General features: G+C 41.0%; 2 protein-coding genes across 2 annotated transcripts; one reads left to right on the top strand and one right to left on the bottom strand.

The window, feature by feature from the left end:
• Positions 1-3364: 3364 nt before the first annotated feature.
• Positions 3365-15145, bottom strand: LOC306749189 (T-cell differentiation antigen CD6-like; the record flags this gene model as incomplete). The annotated part of the gene is made up of 12 exons (XM_079232450.1): positions 3365-3405; positions 4092-4262; positions 5522-5593; positions 5816-5938; positions 6136-6252; positions 6797-6934; positions 7134-7199; positions 7836-8150; positions 8866-9180; positions 10244-10525; positions 12162-12257; positions 15052-15145. Coding segments are annotated over 12 exons (1830 nt in total), but the record flags the coding sequence as incomplete, so codon positions are not given.
• Positions 15146-15961: 816 nt separating this feature from the next.
• LOC306749185 (G1/S-specific cyclin-E2-like) lies at positions 15962-19114 on the top strand (the record flags this gene model as incomplete). Its single annotated transcript, XM_079232446.1, has 11 exons — positions 15962-15975; positions 16064-16121; positions 16229-16279; positions 16675-16811; positions 16899-17034; positions 17420-17566; positions 17814-17909; positions 18005-18139; positions 18334-18445; positions 18653-18810; positions 19037-19114. 11 exons carry the CDS (start codon positions 15962-15964, stop codon positions 19112-19114), a joined length of 1122 nt encoding a protein of 373 aa, XP_079088572.1.
• Positions 19115-19455: the final 341 nt, after the last annotated feature.

Genomic DNA, 19455 nt, shown 5'->3' with positions numbered 1-19455 from the left:
TAACAATAAAGCCCAAAAATTACCTCTTGATATTTTAGGAAATTCTTCAGAAGCTGCAGGAATCAGGATTTTTTGGGCAGGAAGAAAAGTTGGCAAACCCACAGCACTGACATATTCACGGTTCAAGATGATATATGATGAACTTGTTAGCAAACAGCTGCTTAATTATACATTCAGCGTCGCAGAGAGACATAATCATTCATGTGGAGCTGTGTTTATGTCCACAGGACTAACATAAATTATATATTCTCTCGAGGTACAAAGCTAGGTATTGAACATTCACTTAAAAAATGAAACATCGATAGGAACTTTAAAGGGACAGTTCACCTCAAGTAGAGCTATTTTTCAATCAGCTTAAAACGCAAATAAAAGACATTTGAGCAATATCTGTTTGCAGAAATCATGACCGGTTACTCAAGATAATGCACAGACCTTGTTGTGAACTGTGGTTGAAAGAAATAGTCCCAACATAAAACAGCTCACAACAAGGAGCTAAAATATAGAGTGTAACACTACAACTCATTTCCAGTGCTAAAAAAGCCACAAAACTAGTTGGCCAAATAATTGTTAGTGTAATACTCTATATATTTGTATTTTGTATCAAAAAGAGTCCGGACTAAAAGCTGCTGCAGCTTCCAGTCTGAGCCACATACTGTTAGCAGGCCGGTACTGTCGTCTCCGGGCCTCCAGCACCAAACTGAGTTCAGAAGTTCAAACTCGTGCAGGATCTGTTGTCGGGACACTTTAAGCAACTCACGGGCTTATGGAGCCGTAATCCGTTGTGTGTAACTGATTTAATGAACAAAGTAAAAACAGAGGGTTGATCTTCTAATCCCTCAAATACTACAAGGTACTTGAAATACTGGTGTGCTACATTTCTTTCCCCTTGATGTTAATCGGGCCTGTAAATCCGCAGATTTTAAGATTCTGATTTATCGATCCCTCGGAGAAGAATAAAACAAAAGCAAACTGTCGGAGGAGGATCTGTAATATATCAGGCTGCATAGTTTTAGATGGAATCTCTCTTAAGTGGTGTGTGGGATGGTGTGTGAGAGAGAGAGAGAGAGAGAGAGAGAGAGAGAGAGCTGGATTCTCCGGCATGTGAAAGAGATTGAGTTTCATAAGGAGATCTGGTGGTTAATTCGCCTGTTTATCTCGACGCAGAGCTCTGGACTAAATTTGAGTGCAACATACGATTCTCTCAGACACGTTTTATCTCTGCCGACTTCTCCGTCCACCTCCTCCTCTTCACCTCACACCCTGGCACACACTCGTCCTCCTGTGCCAAATACCTTCCAGTCAGGAAACACCCAATTCTGCTGGGTTATCAGTCGAATGCATCATCCCTCCCTGATTCTCACGTGAGCCGAGCTGAAGCTAATCCCTGCTCATCTGCCCCCCTAGTAAAGGTTTCACAGGTGCTTTCGAGGGCAGTTTGTCATTATTTGCTTCGACAAAACAAGACATCGCTTTGATTCAAGGCATCACTTTGGATCAGGAGGAAGCGTTGATGCTCCGCAGCTGCTGCAGACGTAATGGACCGAGAAGAGCGTTGCCAGGTCTGGTTTCAAACCGCACTGTCGGTTTATGTTGGCCCCCGATCAGGATCCAGAGTCCCCCTTCAGAAACCTCTTCACAGAGAGTTGTTTTGACCCTCGCTTAGCACGAATATGCATTTGAATAAAAGTCTTACAGCCTGGATAATATTTATTCGGCAAATATTTGATGGCATAACAAGTGTGTTTGTGTTTGTAGTTTATATGAAAGTGCTTTACTCCAGTCAGACACTTCTACCTTTAGTTACTTACAAGATCACAGTGCCACCTTGTGGTAGGACTCAATAGTTTGATCACACTTTTACCAGGATGTGTTGCAAACGTTATTTGAACACACTATATGGCCAAAGGTATAAGGACATGTATGTGTGTGTGCATTTGGTCTGGGGTCATTTATGCAAACAGTGATATTATTTAGACAATAGTGAGCAGTTCAAAAAAAGGCGTTCCCTGTTTCAACAAGTAAGGTCGATGAAGACGGAGGTTTCCCAGAATGACTGGCCTGCACAGATCATATTAGGATGAATGATAAATGCAAGCCAGCAAATTCTTGTGCTCGACTCCTGTGTGTGTGTCTGCTCCTGTCGATATGATGTCTTAGTGGGTGAGTGGTTGTTTGTATAAGCATTTTAATACAAAGCACATTGAGTTGAGATGTGTGCAAAATGTGCAAATATTGCCGTGCATTTTTCTTGACTTACACTTGGAGCTGAATGAGATCGAATTAGTCACACAACACATTCAACACATTAGTTAAATATTACATTACATCACATTTAATTTAGCGATGCTTTTATCCAGAAACTTCTCAGTTTGATTTCCTACTCTCCAGGTAGTCATTGGTCCATCACAGTGAACATTTTGTTGAATTTAATTTACTTTTTGTTAAATAATATTTGCATGGCAATGCATCTGAAAGCAGGACCCGTTTTGAAAAGTGCATTTGCAGGACGCTCGGACGTGAACGTTTCAGAGTGCGCTCGGACTTTTCAACGCAAATCACACGTCATCCTTTTCACAACATCAAAATCGTCATTTTGTTCTCCAGGGTTAGATGTAGGATGAAAAGGCCTTTCAAAGCCAACACATCATTAAATGCACCATTTAGGTTTGTGCTGGCGACTGGCAAAAAAGGCACCATGTTTTAGTCACACATCGAGTCTCATGTACATCAAACTTATTAATGCGGTTCACAGGAAAGAGCCGATTGTACGTTGTAGGTCAAAGGTCATACAATCTTGGTCAAAATTGGTCTGAAGTTGGTTGAAAAGAAAAATTTTAGATGCCAAAGCCAAGTTGAACTCTGTTATCAACAGCAGTTAAATGCTCCACACAATAAAGTGTACTCATTTGCCGGTTACATGTAACGTAGACTTACACTTTTCAACCAAAATTGAACCCATTTCTAACCTAAATGCACAGACTTATTATTGTAGCCTGCAAACTAAATGGATGCTCATTGGGTTTCCTCCCTCCCATCAGGTGCTTGTCTTACAGTGCACGCTCCCTTTCTGTGCAGTCTTCAGCTCCAGTCCCACACTCTCCAGTCTCTGAGGTACGTCCTCTGGTTACTGGGGGGTGTCGATGTCATCGTAGTCGTCCTCGGGGAGAGAGTCTTGGTCGGGGCTCACGGGGGAGTAGACGGGGCCGTCATCTTCGTCATCTAATGATCGGACGATAACAGATGTTACAGATCTCCATTATTACACAAGCGTAATATCCGTTTGGCAACATTTACCTGAACTCTGCAGGTTCGGCATTTGCCCGGGGTTCAGTTGATCTTCACTGTTGACGAGCTTTGAGGGGTCACAGGCGTGGTTGACGACAGAAGACGGAGCCGGTCCTGGATCTGTCATGAGCGCACAGGGGAGTATGACATTTATCTTGTGAAAGCCTTTGAGACAGTTTCAGGTTGGCTTTCGTCTTTCATATCCTCCCACCTCTTAGTCATGGGGGTGTTTTTCTTGACTCTAAGCTGCAAACACCCACAGATTTAGTTTAGGGAGGGACTGTACAAAAAGATGAATCTTATATTTAAAAAGCTAAATTAGTATCAATACAATATTACTACTAGTAGTAATTTAAATCTTGAAGGAATAGTTTAGTGAATTAACTTTCTTGCAAAGAGTTGAGACGACTGGTACCGATGTCATGTATGGCAAATATGAAGCAACAGTTAGCAGCCTGTTAGCTTAGCTTAGCCTGCATATATATATAGTATATAGTAACATACATGTGAACAGCTGTCCAGAGTTAACAAAATACACCTACTGGCTGTCGCTTCATATTTAGCGTACAGACATGAGTGGTACAACGTCAGCAGCAATAAGCCACCATACCTTTAATATTATAATATAAACAGCTGTCAACACACACATTGGAAGTGGGATATTAATGGCAAACATAATTCTAGCCACTGTCCGTCTTTAAGTAAAGAGCTTCCTTTTCATACAATAAACACAAAATGTTGTATCCAGTTCCGTAGTTATAGTTGTTATGGTAACTTAGTTGAAGGGAAGCATGCGTGAGGCTGACCTGGGCTGACCAGGACGTAGCCGTTGCTTGTGTCGTAGCATTCCCCGGAGGAGGTGCTGGAGGTGTCGAATGAGTCCACTGAGATCTTTGACACTCTGGCATATTGAGCCGCTGCAGGGCCGTCGCTGCAGCTCATGAAGGCTCCCATCACTTCCTCTGTGAGTTCAGGAGCTGGAAAATAATAATGATAATAATTTAATAAAAAACAAACAGATCTGTCTCTTGTGAAAGAGATAATTTAGCTATATGGTTTAAAACAAGTTATTGATGTTTGTTGCTAGAAAATGTAATATATGGCTGTGATACTGTGCATGTATTACCATGGTAAAAAAACATCACAAAGGAAATTACTTTTTAGGCTTTATTATGTTTTATCCTTTTGAGGCCCTACATATATTAATTTTTCATATATGCCATATATTTTTCAATCAATCAATCCAAACTATGGCCTTTCAAAGTAGCAAAAGGCCCATTTACGGATCGTCATGTGACATTTTCGATTACAATACAAAGAACCCATTTAATTATTATAATAATTCAAATGGTTAAATGTCGCTAACAGGGTTCAGTAACTAGTAGCAAGTCATGTGTATGAATGCTGAAATTGTCAGACAACAACAAATGAACTGGTGTTCGAGCGAATCGGAAACAGTAAGCATAAAATAGTTATTTTGAGGCATTATTGAAACACAGTAAAAAAAGAACGTGGCGCAGCTCCCAAGATAATGTGAGACAACGTTAAGACTTTTGAAAAAAGTTACAAATACTTTTTATTTGAAGAAAAAGAAAGAGGAGAGATGAATTAATGTACTTAGGAAAAATGTACATATTGTATGTACTGTATGTATTTGCTATAGTTAAATCTGTGTGTTACAATGTTTGTGTCATTTTCTTTGTGTGTCTTTAGACAAACCAAATTAACTTGAAATATTTCTTTGATTTTCTGTTAATTAAAATGTTTAATTTAACTAAAATCTGATTCAGAAAAAGAATTGTTTATCCTCAGGGGGAAGTCAGTTATTATTGCTATTAAATACAAGCATAAAGAAATATAGGACAGATTTAAATAAAGGGCTATGTGAAATGTAAATTATGTACATAATGCATCAAAATAAAACTCACTAATAATGTGTTCAGAAAGTCCCAGCCATTATTAATAGTCTAAATGTCAGAGCCCTCCTCTTCCCTACTGACGATTACACATCACTGTGTGTAGATAGATAGATAGATAGATAGATAGATAGATAGATAGATAGATAGATAGATAGATAGATAGATAGATAGATAGATAGATACTTTATTAATCCCGTAAGGGGACTTTTTTTGCTACAGCAGCATTTATGCATACAGGTAAGCAATAAAATATAAAAAATGCACAGTATAAAGTGTTACTGTGTTCGGTGCGTCCTTGCAGACTAACAGTGACTCACGTTCCTCGCAGAGGCTGTGGAGACCTGAAGGCCTCATCAAAGGGTTCACGTCTGCTCTGTATCTCTGAGAGTCTGGATACCAAATGATGCACAGGTTTTAATCACAAGCCATCCTGCAAACATGCGGTGCAAACAGCAAACACTGATCTGCACAAGCACACACACACACACACACACACACATATATGCAGGGCAGAGCAGCTTCAACCGCTAAATGCAGCAACACAGCGAGAGAACATCTCAACAGAGGCAAAGACATGAGAAACACACAGGAATCATAAGAAAGCAGCTCACTCCGAAAGGTTGATAAAGGGGTCGGCGGCTCATCGCTCGGCTCATACTGCTCATAGTCTGTATCTACTGACGTGCTGTCAACGCTACTAAGCTGGGTCCAGAAAAGCCTGGGATTGGAGGGGACTTTTTGAGACAAACACAAACAAAATTAAACGACTTGGTGAAACAACTTCATTCTTTGTGAACACCTTCTCACTACAATGCATCTATATAAACACATATACATGTACGTTATTATGAAAGAAAAGGACAAGTTGTGTTAGTATCCAAGGGATAGTTTTTTTTATTGATCATATTCTTGGGAATGTTTGGCCACTGACCTTCTGTCTGCAGCGGTTGAGTAGTGACCTTGACGAGGTTGACGGCGCCTTGGTAGCTGTTGTGATGATGTTCGGAGGTCGGCCGTTGGCTGGAGCGAGTCTGCTGGAGCAAGAACGCTGTGGACACAGTTCACCAAGGAGGAAGATGATTATTATCTAACTCCTGCTGTCGGATCAGAAGAATACTTAAGAGATGGTTCACATTAGATGTGCTGTGCTTTGAAAAACTGGAATACGCTCTGTTGTTGTTCGTCGTTGAGATTTAAGATCCTCTAAGACTTTTTTAAATATATAAAAATACTCTTCTTTGAAATATAATTTGTTAATTAACTGCTAATTTTGTTTATATAAAAGCTGTATATAAGTATATATACAAATATTTCAGAAAAAAGATTCTTGAAAATATAAAGACATTCTGAATTTAATTTAAAAAAGAAAAACACAAATTAAAGAAATGAAGGCATGAATGTCTGTAGCATTAGAAAGTACACTGAAGTTGAAAAGTTGCTCAACCTATTTTTAACTGACTTTAATCTCATGCAGAGAACAAGGTGTCTGGAACTGAGGCCACATAATAATCAAAACCAGTACGATGTAGTTCACAGCTTATCCTTCTAGATTCTAGATTGTAAATCCCGTGTAGAGGAATAGGAGAACCAACCGTGCCGTCTTCTGTAATAACAGCAGAGCACCCAGTTTGTGATGAGAACCACGAGGAGGAGGAGAGCCAGAGTGATGGCGCTGATGAGCTCAGGAGACGGGAAGAGGACGCCTTCAGCACCAGCGACCGAGGTGGATCCTTTTGGCATGAACACAAAGAACAATAAAAATATACATCATCTTGTTCTTTCTGTTAGTGTATTCAAGAGCCACATGGTTGGTTATAATAAGGGTTGGACAGAATGCCACACTTATTGTGTTGTCCTCTTAAATACGTGAAAGGATATTTAAATATATCAACATTGTGTGATATCTGTCTATTTTAAATAAATATTTACCAGTCGTCCAACTGGGCAATACAGTTGTATTCGTGGTGGCGACTGCTGCAGGAAACCCGAGGGAACCTGCAGGACAACAATATTATATTTTAAGTTCAACACAATCCGGATGTGAGCCGACACATTAAGAGAGGAAATGATTCACATTGTTTTATTTAACTACGCAGATTGAGCTCAATGAATTACATAGGTCTTTTAAACCAGAACATACAGGGATATTGACGTTGGGAATAAAAGATTGTCCCCTTAGAGATAGTTTTGAAAGAAAGCTGATTTTAATGTGAAGGAAACTGTTTATCTGACCATAATGCTAGTCTAAAACAACTATTTTGAATTTTACACCATACATTTCTCAATCTTGGAGTTCAGCTTTGATGAAAACATAACTTAAAAGATATCTGTAAATCATCAGCTATTTATTTATTTAATAAAAGTTAAATAATGAAATGAAGAGCTCAAAATGTGCTGGTTACAAAAGGAAATTGTCTGTATTAAATGAATAAAATACATCTACACAGCTGCTTTTGACTCCTGTTTTGATTCTTTTATAGAAGCAGAAAAGTCAAATATGATTTAATGTTTTAGCCAAACCTGGATTTTCCACACCTGCCTGTTGTACTGTGTCTGAGCCACGACATCAGGTCTTGTTGCTTTATACCAAGCCAAGTCAACAAAACGTCATGGACACACAGTGTCACTCACCATTACAGACGACCCCGGACGCCTTTGAGTACATGCACAGGTGCGTTTGGTTGACGAACTCCTTGCACTGCCACAGAGTCTGCATGTTTTGATCACATAGATAGAACCACAGCGCCCCGCCGTTGAGGGCGAGAGGGGGAAGAAACTGGGAGTACTTCTGCGGCTCGGCACCGCACCGCAGCATGGAGCACACCATGGAGGCCATGTTCTTGTTCCAGCAGTTATCGCACACGGCGCCCCAGCTGCCATTGCGGTGGACCTCCAATTTACCAGAGCATCGGTCCAGACCTCCAGTCAGCCGGACTGCTCTCATCTCTGCAGAGACACAGAAGCTGTTAGAGGAAGATAAATATGTAGGACATTCAATGTTGAGGGAATGATCCCCTAGTGGGCCGTTTAGGACTTTGTCATTGGGGACACTGGTCAGGATTTTACCAACGTGAACCTCCACGAGTCGGGTATTTTACAGACCAGTACATTGTATTGTACCTTTAAAAACAATGACAGTCTGTCCGTCCAACGCTTTGTTCCAGATTGGAATATCTCAACAACAATTAGATAGTTTCCAATAGAACTTTGCAGAGACATTCATGCTCCCCAGAGGATGAACCCCCTCTAGCGCCACCTTGAGGTTCACATTTGTGGTTTTCAATCAAATGCAAACTATTGGATGGATTGGCCATCGAATGATTATTTCCTTTGGTGAGCCCTTAACTTTTCATCTATTTCATCAATTAGCATCATTATTATCAAAACACATCACATTGTATACATACTTGAAATTATATCATACATTTAAATACTTTGGGTTATGACTATATCTGGAATACTAATTCTCATGCATGTATTTTTTAAATAATTCTAAACAAAAGAATGCATAGAAAGACAAGTTTCCCCTTCAGGTCCACTTACTATCTCCATCTGGAGCGCTCAACCACTCCAGAAAGCTAGCAACTTTCTCATTCGAGTTTTTCTTTCCAATCAGGTATTTTTCTGGAGGCCTATATAAGTAGCATTTCTTTAACTGGACCTGAGCATACGACCCCAGCGTCCTCTTTGTGTCCGCAGTCGGGCTCGCCCTGTGCGGCCGGACAGGCCCACAGGTTCTCCTCTCCGCCGGTACAGTTCAGCTCGTCCAGGTGCACCGGTCCCTTTCCCGGGGGGAAGGAGCCGCCCTGGCCCGTCACACTGAGGGCGTAGCCGCAGCCGAGCTGGGCGCACACCACGTCGGCGTCCCGCAGGTCCCACCGGTCGTCGCACACGGTGCCCCACCTCCCGTCTCTCCACAGCTCCACCCGCCCGGCGCAGCGGTCTGACCCTCCGGCCAGCCGCACCGCCTGGTGGCCTGAGGGGGACAAGACCACGCCGTCAACAAGGCCACTGTTTATGATAAAGGGCTGAGGGAGCGCGGGAAATAGCTTTATGACTGTTTATTCGACAGGATTTACAGCAATTAAACAAAAGAAGAATGCAAATAAGTAGATTTATCCAACTTTTATCAGTGAATATTAAAGGGAGTAGCCGAATCAATGCAGGAATCAATAAAAGAAATAGCATCTGATTGGACTGATAACCTAGAAAGGCTTTATTTATTTAGCCTATTAAATGTACATATCCCTATATGTATTGTATAATACATACTATCTTGCAGTGGTGAAAGATAGATAAATATAACCGTAAAGTAAAAGTAGCAAAAGGCTGTATAACAAATACAGTAGAAATAAAGTAAAAGTACACGTCATCTATTCAAAATATTAAGTGAAAGTACACACATTATCCTCAAAGTAGCAGTACTCATTATGCAGAACGGCCCATTTCATAATAATGATTATATATATATATATATATATATTATATACAGCTTTTCGTTATATATAGATTATATATCATGTTGCAGCTGGTAAAGGTGGTGTCATGGTCCTAAGGTTTATACAGTTAGTTTATTGTTTTAGTTGAAAATCATTTCACTTCCTGCCTTTGTTTCTTTCCACCTGATTGTCTGCCTCGCCCTAATGAGCTTCACCTGTTGCTCGTCAGCCCCTCGTTATCTCAATCCTTTCATGTGTGTTTCTCTGTGTACCTGTATTACAGTACTGCATCTTATCTGAGTCTGCATTGGGTTCTTCCTGCCCGTGAACCTTTAAAATGTGGTTACACATGGTTCAAAACTGAAACAGGCCTTAAAATTCCAGCATATTATGTATAAAGTATACACATATAGAATTGAACTGAATAGATCGGACCCATTGTCACCGATGTCCGATCCGGTTATTTGAGTCAGCATCAGCCCGATGTGCGATACTGGTATCGGCATCCGTGCATCCGATCCAAATGCACCAGGAAAGGATGGCGCTAATGAGCGACAGGTGAAACTTATAAGATATAATATTATATAAATATAAACTCACCACATATTACTTCAGCAATCACAGTGCAGTTCCCTCCCACACTCTGTGAACAGTTCTGCAAACGACCATCTCGGTACAAGCAGTCGTGAAAGCAGGTGGCATTGGGAGGTGAGCTGGTTTTATTCACATGATAGACGCTGCCGCAGTCCAGATCCTGACACATCTGTTCAGCCAGCACATCTGGAGAGTCCGCTGGCAATGCCACCAGATCACCGCTCCTGTTTCCACGCATCCTCAGCGTCAAGCGGCATTTACCAGCGAGGCTGTGAATGTAAAGGTCGCCTGAGGACAGAAGCAGAAACAGAAAATTACTTATGTGATCATTCCAGTAAAACTCTTATGACCATGTTCTGGTACATTTCTCAATATTTTCAGACTTTCTTCCCCTATCTGTCTTCTACAGAAGTACATCTTTAATGATGTGTCACATATACAGTTTTGTTTCTGTAAAAGTTAATTTCCCAAAACAACGGGACACTGTAGTTTATATGAAACTTTACTGAAACAGGAGGAAATAGGGCATTTGTTGGGGACAATTCTCAATACACGTTTGGGTCTACTGTACCTGCAGAACCAGGACGTGGTATGCAGGATGAGCCGTGTCGTTAGGCCACCCAACACACCACATCGAACACATCGACCCACGTGCACTGATCAAGGAGTTACCCATTTGAAGAGCAACCACTTGACCAAATGTCAATTATTATGTGTTTATGCACAAATCGGAGCAGTGTGGTCGAAAGGAGACCACATCCTGAGCCCACATCATCTGATTCTCAACGTTCTAATGTTTCTGATCTAATCTGTGAAGTAACTTGAAGTTATTTGTTTGTGGGAGAAAGGGTTTTCCAAATGAAAATAATACACGTTTAAGACTGGATATTTAGCTTTACCTAAAGAAGTAAAAAATAATGAAATAAGTATTTCTTTTCCAACTACTACTGTTGCCAGGGTTTATGAATATAAAATAATCCTACGCTCCAGGAAGCAGCGTATTTGTTTATCCATGTGAAATGTATTATGTTAATCGCTGAGAGAGAAATAGAATGATGTAATATTGTTTTGGTGCCTGAGGGAAATTCTTGTGTATTTTTGGTCCTTCACTTAATGGTGTAAGGTTGTAATGAGCTATTTCAGACTGTTTCATACTTTCTGCGTTCATTTAGCAACAATTTGTGAGTGAGATTTCCAAAATGTGATTCTCACTTTTCTGGTGGCTTCGTGCACACATTTCCTATTTGTATTTAAACTGTCAGCTATACAATATGAAAATTAAAATGCCCCAAAAAATGTTGTTGTGTTTCTTTACAGTAACACTACATATTTATTGTATTTTTTAAATCTGGCAACGGCTGAGCAGGTGGCTCACAGCTAATAGCGCTAACAAGGCAAAAGTGCTGGAAGAGCTAACAGACAACTCAAATTACCACACACACACACACACACACGCACACACACACACAGATGCTCTGTGTTGTTCTGAATGTACAGTGTTTTGGACTGAAATGTTTCTCGCATAAAACATGCAGCAAAGGTCGCTGGCAGAGCAAACCAGAGGTGTCTGCGTGGGAGAGAAACGGCTTCGCTATCTCCCTGTTTGATTTGCACCTGCAAAATTCAACAGAGATGATGTGTTTTCACAAGCAGGTCAGCCCACATCCTGTGACAATAAGAGCAAGAATATTCACGCGTTCCCTCTGCCTTAAGTGTTTATTCTGGTTCTGGACCCCCAAAAAAAGTAGCACAAACTTTCCAATTATTTTCTACCTGTGTGTTTGTTTAAGCGTGTGTGTGTGTGTGTGTGTGTGAGAGAGAGCGAGAGAGAGAGAGAGAGAGAGAGAGAGAGAGAGAGACAGGGAGCAAGAGAAAGATTGTCAAACTAAGACACATTTACACTGCATGAAAACATTTAGCTTACTGTTGAATTCCTCTTGTTTTATCCCTCGTGTATTATTCCCTTCTGCTGTCACCTGGACATCAGTCGGCTCTGTTTGAGTGGATGAGTTCAGAAAAGCTGAAATGAAGATGAAACAGACTCATTAACATTCACTGTCGGTGTCACTCAGAGCATCAAGCCAGTACTACATGTGTGTCTATCATAGGACTGTGGGTGAAGAACCACATGAACAAATGATAGGATAGAGTGAAATGTGGTCAGAGGTCCGAGACTAGACCACCAACACATTATCTGCGGTGTGTGCGGTGTGTGTGTGTGTGTGTGTGTGTGTGTGTGTGTGTGTGTGTGTGTGTGTGTGTGTGTGTGAGCTATGTTTTCCACTACCTGGGACCAAATCTGAAGCACCAATAGGTTCAAATGATTCAAAGGTTTATTCGTCACACACATGCTACTGAAATACCACACTCTGTTATCGATCACCTGTGACACAGAATGCACATCTGAAAACCCCTGTAACCAATTAGATCACTTAGAAATCTGAGGTATACAATTAGAAATAAGATCCAGGTTTGCTCTCTGTTGTGCACATTAATAGATGAGTGAGAGAACCGCAATATACTGTATACTGGTGTTTTATACCTAGCACATCAGTGTGCAGTTGGCATTTGGGAGGAACTATTTGTTTGGGGTTTTGTATGTTACGTTTTAAAAATTCAAAGAGTTTATATAGTTTTGAATGAAGTGTTTGCTTTTCCAAGATATGCAAGATATTTTTATTTTGTTCCTCTGATTTTGTGTGTAGAATTTCGACAAAGAAGGCCCTAATTACAGAAATTGTGCTTGAGCAATTTCCAGAAAGAATTCATGAATCTTTTAGACCAACAGTTAAAAGATAAAGTATTAGCACAATGTGCTTCTGATCTAACAGGCCTCAGCATCATGATATATATATATATATATAGATATATATATATATATATATATATATCTATATATATCTATATATATCTATATATATATATATATATAGATATATATAGATATATATAGATATATAAATATATATATATGTATAGATATAGATATATATAGGAAGAAATAATTAATTTGTCAAATCCTCATTTTCAACAAAGTCTTTCTATATATATATATATATATATATATATATATATATATATATATATATATATATATATATGTTATCTGTTTTCATCCTTTTTTATTTGACTTCAAAACGTTTTAGAAGGCTTTTGTAAACTCCAAACCTACAACAAATAAAAAGAACAATTATAATTGGACTAAAGATATATACAGAAGCTCCTGCTTATCTTCTGAAATACACTACGGTAAAGCCAACTTCACAATACTTTTGCCCGTTTTCTTGTCCGTGTAATTTGTTAAATGTATCGTATAACTTACTTTTCTCGTGATGCACATTAGCAAAAATAAACGTTTGAATAAAGAGACAATAGCAGCTTCTACGAACAATACTTTTCAGTTTCAGTATGATTCCATTTTAAAATGTACGTGCTTAGTTTACTCGCTGTTGATGTTAACGCATTTGGAAAAATAGCATTAAATATAAATGCCAAAATAAATGTGGTTTAGTTTTGGTTTGGTTTCACCTCAGAGCAGAACAAACAGTTTGTGAATCATTTGTACATCAAGTTTATAAATGTATAAAAGTGAACACAATACCTTGACACAGACAGCTCAGCAGCACAGTTAAAACCAGCTTCATGTTGCAGACAGAGAGAGGGAACCGCTTCTCTTGTCTCTGTTCTGCTGAGCTAAGTGTGGCTTCCTCTCTTGTTCCCTCTGTATTTGATAGACAGAACTTCCCATGTACCACAATGCTTCATGACAGGAAGTGAAGTCTGTGGCTTTGTCACTGATACATTATCAGGACTCAACCACCTTCATAATGCTGAGGCCTGTTGGATCAGAAGCACATTGTGCTAATAATTTATCTTTTAACTGAAGGTCTTCAAGATTCATGAATTCTAGTCATAAGCTAACTAATGTATGCTGCCAAGCATTACAGGGCTGTTAGATTAAGATCAGAGGGCGGTATTTATATTTGCACTCTTCCAACTTTGTATTGCAGCTGCTGGATAGCAATTTCCCTCGGGGTGAATACAGTTCAATATAATGTAACACTGCATTTCACCAGAGGGGGGCGACAAAGCTTCCAGTCAGCGGTTGAGTATTATTTGACGTTAATATTGATTGGGCGGTTAACGGACGGCTGTACATAAAACAATATGAAGTCTGTGTTGTGACTTTTAATATCGAACATGATTCGGTTTTAAAAGCTGTGCAGCCGAGGGGAGCCGAGGAGAGCCGAGGGGAGCCGAGGAGAGTCGCTCTGTTACAACTTCCCGAACTGACAGCTCTGACAGCTGCCTGCTTTGTTTACATCCTGGTCCGGGAGCACGCGCTCAACTCAACTCGCTCCCCTATTGGCTGTGCTGTTCTGTAGCTCCGCCCATCAGAGCCGACCGGAAAATACAATTGACAGAAAGAAAAAGAAAAAGGACGAAGTGAACGGAAGATATTGTTCTTTTTTATAACTTTTGCTATACGATTTAAGACGTAATAATACTAAAACCAAACATCTGATTCGGTAAGCAGCAGTCGGCTTAAGAAAAGGACGGGTTCTCCATTTAGTAGCTGGTTTAGTTAATGTTACGGTTTAAGAACAAAATCCACTCGAAGCGTTAAGGAGGTTGAAATTAAAGCAAAGAGACGATAAAATAAAATAACAGAAACACACTTCACCTCGAGCTACTCGCCTATATATGTAACGTTAACCGCTTTAAACCGCCGGTTGACTGGTCTGGGATCGGGAGTACGTGTGTACACATGCGCAATGTGTCGCAAACGCTTATTTATTGGCGCCAGCGCCAACTGGACTTAAGTTTAATTTGAGCTCGGAACCGAGGCGGTAAGCTGCCCCAGTAGCGCTCCTGTAGAGCCAGCTCGTCTCCACAGCTCTCAGTCATTCCCACACTATACTGTGTGCGCAGGTGTGTATCCTCACGACTCAAACGAAGCGGCAGCAGTGCGTTTGTTATTTTCTCCGATATGTTCGTTACGTCGTTGTCGAGCTTGTGGTCCGTGCGATGCTAGCATCCCGGACAGCTAGCTAGCATGTTCCCGGGGAGAGTTGCCCTGTTCAGACTGAGTTAGAAACTAGTTCCCCAGTCCGGTGTAACTATCTTTACTTTGGTAAAGTCGCATGATGATGTCATGCTTCTGAATCCAGAATAAACTGGACATCCGTTGTGGTTTCTTTGAATAAGTGTTCAAAGAAACCACAACGGATGAATTGTTTAAAAACCGACGATATAGTCTTGGTCTCCGGGGTTAATGTTGAATTCATATCATTTTATTAGCGGGACTTTACACAAGCTGTCCTCCCGGGCCTTTGTGTTGTTGTTGCATTAATAAGAGCAGCTGCAGCTTTCTGGGGGGACTTTAGCTGCGTCTCTTTGTGCTGTTCACGGTGGTTTTATCTCGTGAACCCGCAGGATCTTGAGGCCAGAAACCTTCCTGGAGGAGATTGATAGTCTGGTATTAAAGTTTCAGCAGCACTGTTTTGTTTCGTGGGTGGTTTTAGTGACTGCAGAGTTCCTCTTTTTACCCGCTCATTAATAATGTTGGCGGTATGATGCGGTCTAATTCCTGAAACCATGCGTATGTTGCAGCTGGCTGGCCTCCTCCATCTCAGGGCCCACCTACTGGTAATGCTGTAAACAAACACTCCCTTTGCTTCACTAAATTGTCCTCTTTTTTTCAGACAAGAAGCAGCCACAAACATGTCCAGACGAAGGTAATGAGCCCGCTTTTGCTTGCTCTATGAATTATCATTTGAATGTATTTCATGTCAAAATATTGAGTTTAGTTTGATGTCTTGGCAGTGTTCGGCTGCAGAGAAGATCTGAAAATGTTCCAGGGCAGAGGTGCAAAGTGACCAAGGTGAGCTGCTCATTGAAGAGCATACAGCACAGTTTTAATAAGTCATTTTATAGACAATCATATATTCTACAAGGTCTGATGTACAACTTGTTTTTTTCCTTTTCTAGCAAAGTAACAGAAAAAAGGTCCTGCCCCTGTCAAAGCTGCAGTGTGAGAAGGTATGCCCTTTTCTTGTATTCATCTAATCAGATTCAACTTTATTGTCAAGGACATGCTCTAATGAACCGAATCAAACAGGATGTGGGACAAACGGTAAGGGTTATGAATACACAATATGCTATGGTAAACAGTAGGAACATAGTAAGTTGTGCAGGTATTAGTATACAATATATAATTTGCAGAGTGTAATTTCAAGAAGTACTAACCGTAGACTATTATATAGAGAATAAACAGCTGGAGGTAATATGAGTACAAAGAGCCCCTTGGCCCCTCCCCAAAACGCCAGCGCAGGCCATCACTGACGTGCATGGCCGAAGCCGTACCCGTCCTGTGCTGTCCACAGCTCTTTAGTTCATCTGTACGTATGTTGCATTCAGTTTTCTCTCCGTTTCAGAACCAGCTGGTTCCTAAAAGTGTCGCCAAGCCGTCCGTTCTCATCGAGGTGGCTGAGAAGAGGGTCGGGGTCGACAGTTATGCAGCCCCCCCTTCCACAGGGTCTCTAGTGCGCCCGTCGCCTCTGCCTCATCTTGGGTAATTAGCGTTCACCCTTGGTGTGACTCAGTTATCTGATAGCCTATGTATATATTTTCATATGACTGATTGTCTATTGCGTTACAGATGGGGATCTTCTGCAGACGTGTGGGAGAAGATGGTCGGCAGGGAGCAGAATTATAGACACAGCAAGAGCTTCTTGCAGAAACACCCCACAATACAACTCCGAATGAGATCAATACTCCTCGACTGGTTAATTGAGGTGCGTCTTCATCTGCATCTCTGATTCATGTCTAAACAAACGCACACGCTCCCTAAATACCTGTTACAGTTCAATGTTCCTCTTTTGCTTTTCTCATCTCTGGGTATTTGTTGATGATGGTACAACTCTGTGTGACAAATTATTAGGGCCGCAATGTTGTAAATGCATAAATATCAATGTACAAAACTCTAACCAAGTGAGTGAGTTTGACCTTTATTCATCCGCCATGTTTTAAGTCTTTGGCATAAGCCTAATTTACTGATTTCAATTTCAACATCAGGTCAACTAAAACATTGCTTTCTCAGCTCTTCCAGTAAAATCTACTGAAAACTGTAAAAGAAAGTAATTTGTATTTCCCAAATATCTTTGTCGTTGGCTTCACCAGGTGAGCGAGTCCTACACTCTCCACCGGCAGACGTTCTACCTGGCTCAGGACTACTTTGACCGCTTCATGCTGACACAGGACAACATTGAAAAGGGCATGCTGCAGCTCATCGGGATAACGTGTCTCTTTATAGCATCAAAGATGGAGGTGAGGGAACGCCGGCAGATCAGTTCTCCTTTCCCACAAGTCTGAGGAGAACCCAAAATCTAGTTGCATATCAACAATGCGTTACAATATACTTTCAAGACTGTCCTCGTTTTGGCGCAAATCACCCATCAGTCAGTTGAGAAACTTGTTTATTACAGGGTGTTTAACATTGGTCCTGAGGTATTTAATTAGTTGGCAGCACACACACACACACTTCTAATATGACTGTTATGTCGCCTGCTTGCAGGAGGCCTGTCCTCCGAAGCTCTCCCAGATGGCCTATGTGACTGCAGGGACCTACTACGAAGAGGAGATCCTTCAGATGGAGTTAATCATTTTGAAGGTAATGCCAGTACGAGTGTGACCACGTTTTGTCTCATTAATATTCTGCTTTTGATGTCGTGCATTATTCTGATATCTAATTCGCTCGTTGCACAGGCGCTGAGGTGGAACCTTTGTCCCGAAACAGCCGTCTCGTGGCTGAAGCTTTACTTCCAGGTGGCGTCGATGAGCGCCGGCTCTGACCTGCTGCAGCCGCAGTTTCCACAGGACGCTTACGTACAAATGACGCGGGTGGGTGTTTGGATCGGATTTCCACAATACTGACACGCACTTCTGTCTCTGAGCGACTTAAAAATGGTCCGGCACAGTCAACGGGAAGGAAAACTCCTTTCTGTCAGGGCTGTGCTACTTACTGGGTTTCATGACCTCACTGGTATCCCAGCGTTTCTCTCATCTTTCTCCATGTCCACTCTTTCCTTTTCCAGCTGTTAGACCTGTGTATCCTCAACATAAACGCTCTGGACTTTGAGTATAGGGTGTTGGCCGCCTCCGTGCTGAGCCATTTCATTCAAAGGGAAACGGCTGAGAAAGTTTCAGGTAAGATTATCGCGTTTATAGAGATGTAGATATAAATGGGAGTGTTTTGGAGCCTGATGGCGCGATGAGAAGTAGACCGAAGCTGAGGCGCCATGATATTTATTTCTTGCAGTTCCGTCAGGCGTTATTTCGTTGTATCTGTAATGTCAGCTGATTTCCGTTAAAAAACATCACGGCCTTCACCGCAGTGTGACTTTCTGCGCTCAGGTCTGCCGAGAGACGCCGTCCAGCTGTGCGTCGACTGGATGGCCCCCTGTGTGGAGGCGGTGAACTGGTTCGGCAAAGTGCCACTCAAGGATTTTGTCGGAGTAAAGGAGGAAGACAGACACGACGTCCAGACGCACACGGACTACATGACCATGCTGGTGGGTATTTAGTTATTGTTCTGGTTGGGACTTATTAAAGTGCAAAACGGTTGTCGACCGAACACAAAATACATGTAGGATTTTGATTTTTCCCTCTGCTCTCATTGTGAAAAAGGGGGGAAATTGATTTTTTTATTTAGCTGAATCATTTAATGTCAAAGGTGATGCCCAAAGAAAACTATAATATGAATCAACGCTATATCTCTGGTTTGTCTTTTTATTTTAGGATGTCAGTCAAAAGGAGGAAAACAGCCAGTTCCTCACTCCTCCCAACAGCACAGAGAAAACCTGCACACTGAACTGAGAGGAAGACTGAGAGCAACGAGGACACAGGAAGTGAAGGTCCAGGGAGATCGAGTCGTGTTAACTGGGACCAACAGACTACTTTAACTGGAATATGGAGTCTGGATGGGTATTTATTTCAAGCCTGCTGATGTGAATTTGATCACAGATTGCATAACCCAGGATGATATTTAAGACTTTTACATTTTGGCCAAAGTTTTTTTTACTTTATTTTTTAGTAACTGGGTGTTTTTGTTTTTATACAGAAAAGAAAAAAATGTGAGTTAGCATTGTTAATTCTAGGAAATGTTAAATTACTGAAAGTGATGTGCAATCGTTTACTCTTGTAGCATATTAAATATG

The sequence above is a fragment of the Taurulus bubalis genome (genome assembly GCF_910589615.1).
Source record: "Taurulus bubalis genome assembly, chromosome: 16".
NCBI classification, from domain to species: domain Eukaryota; kingdom Metazoa; phylum Chordata; class Actinopteri; order Perciformes; family Cottidae; genus Taurulus; species Taurulus bubalis.
This window is presented reverse-complemented; position numbering and strand designations above follow the sequence as displayed.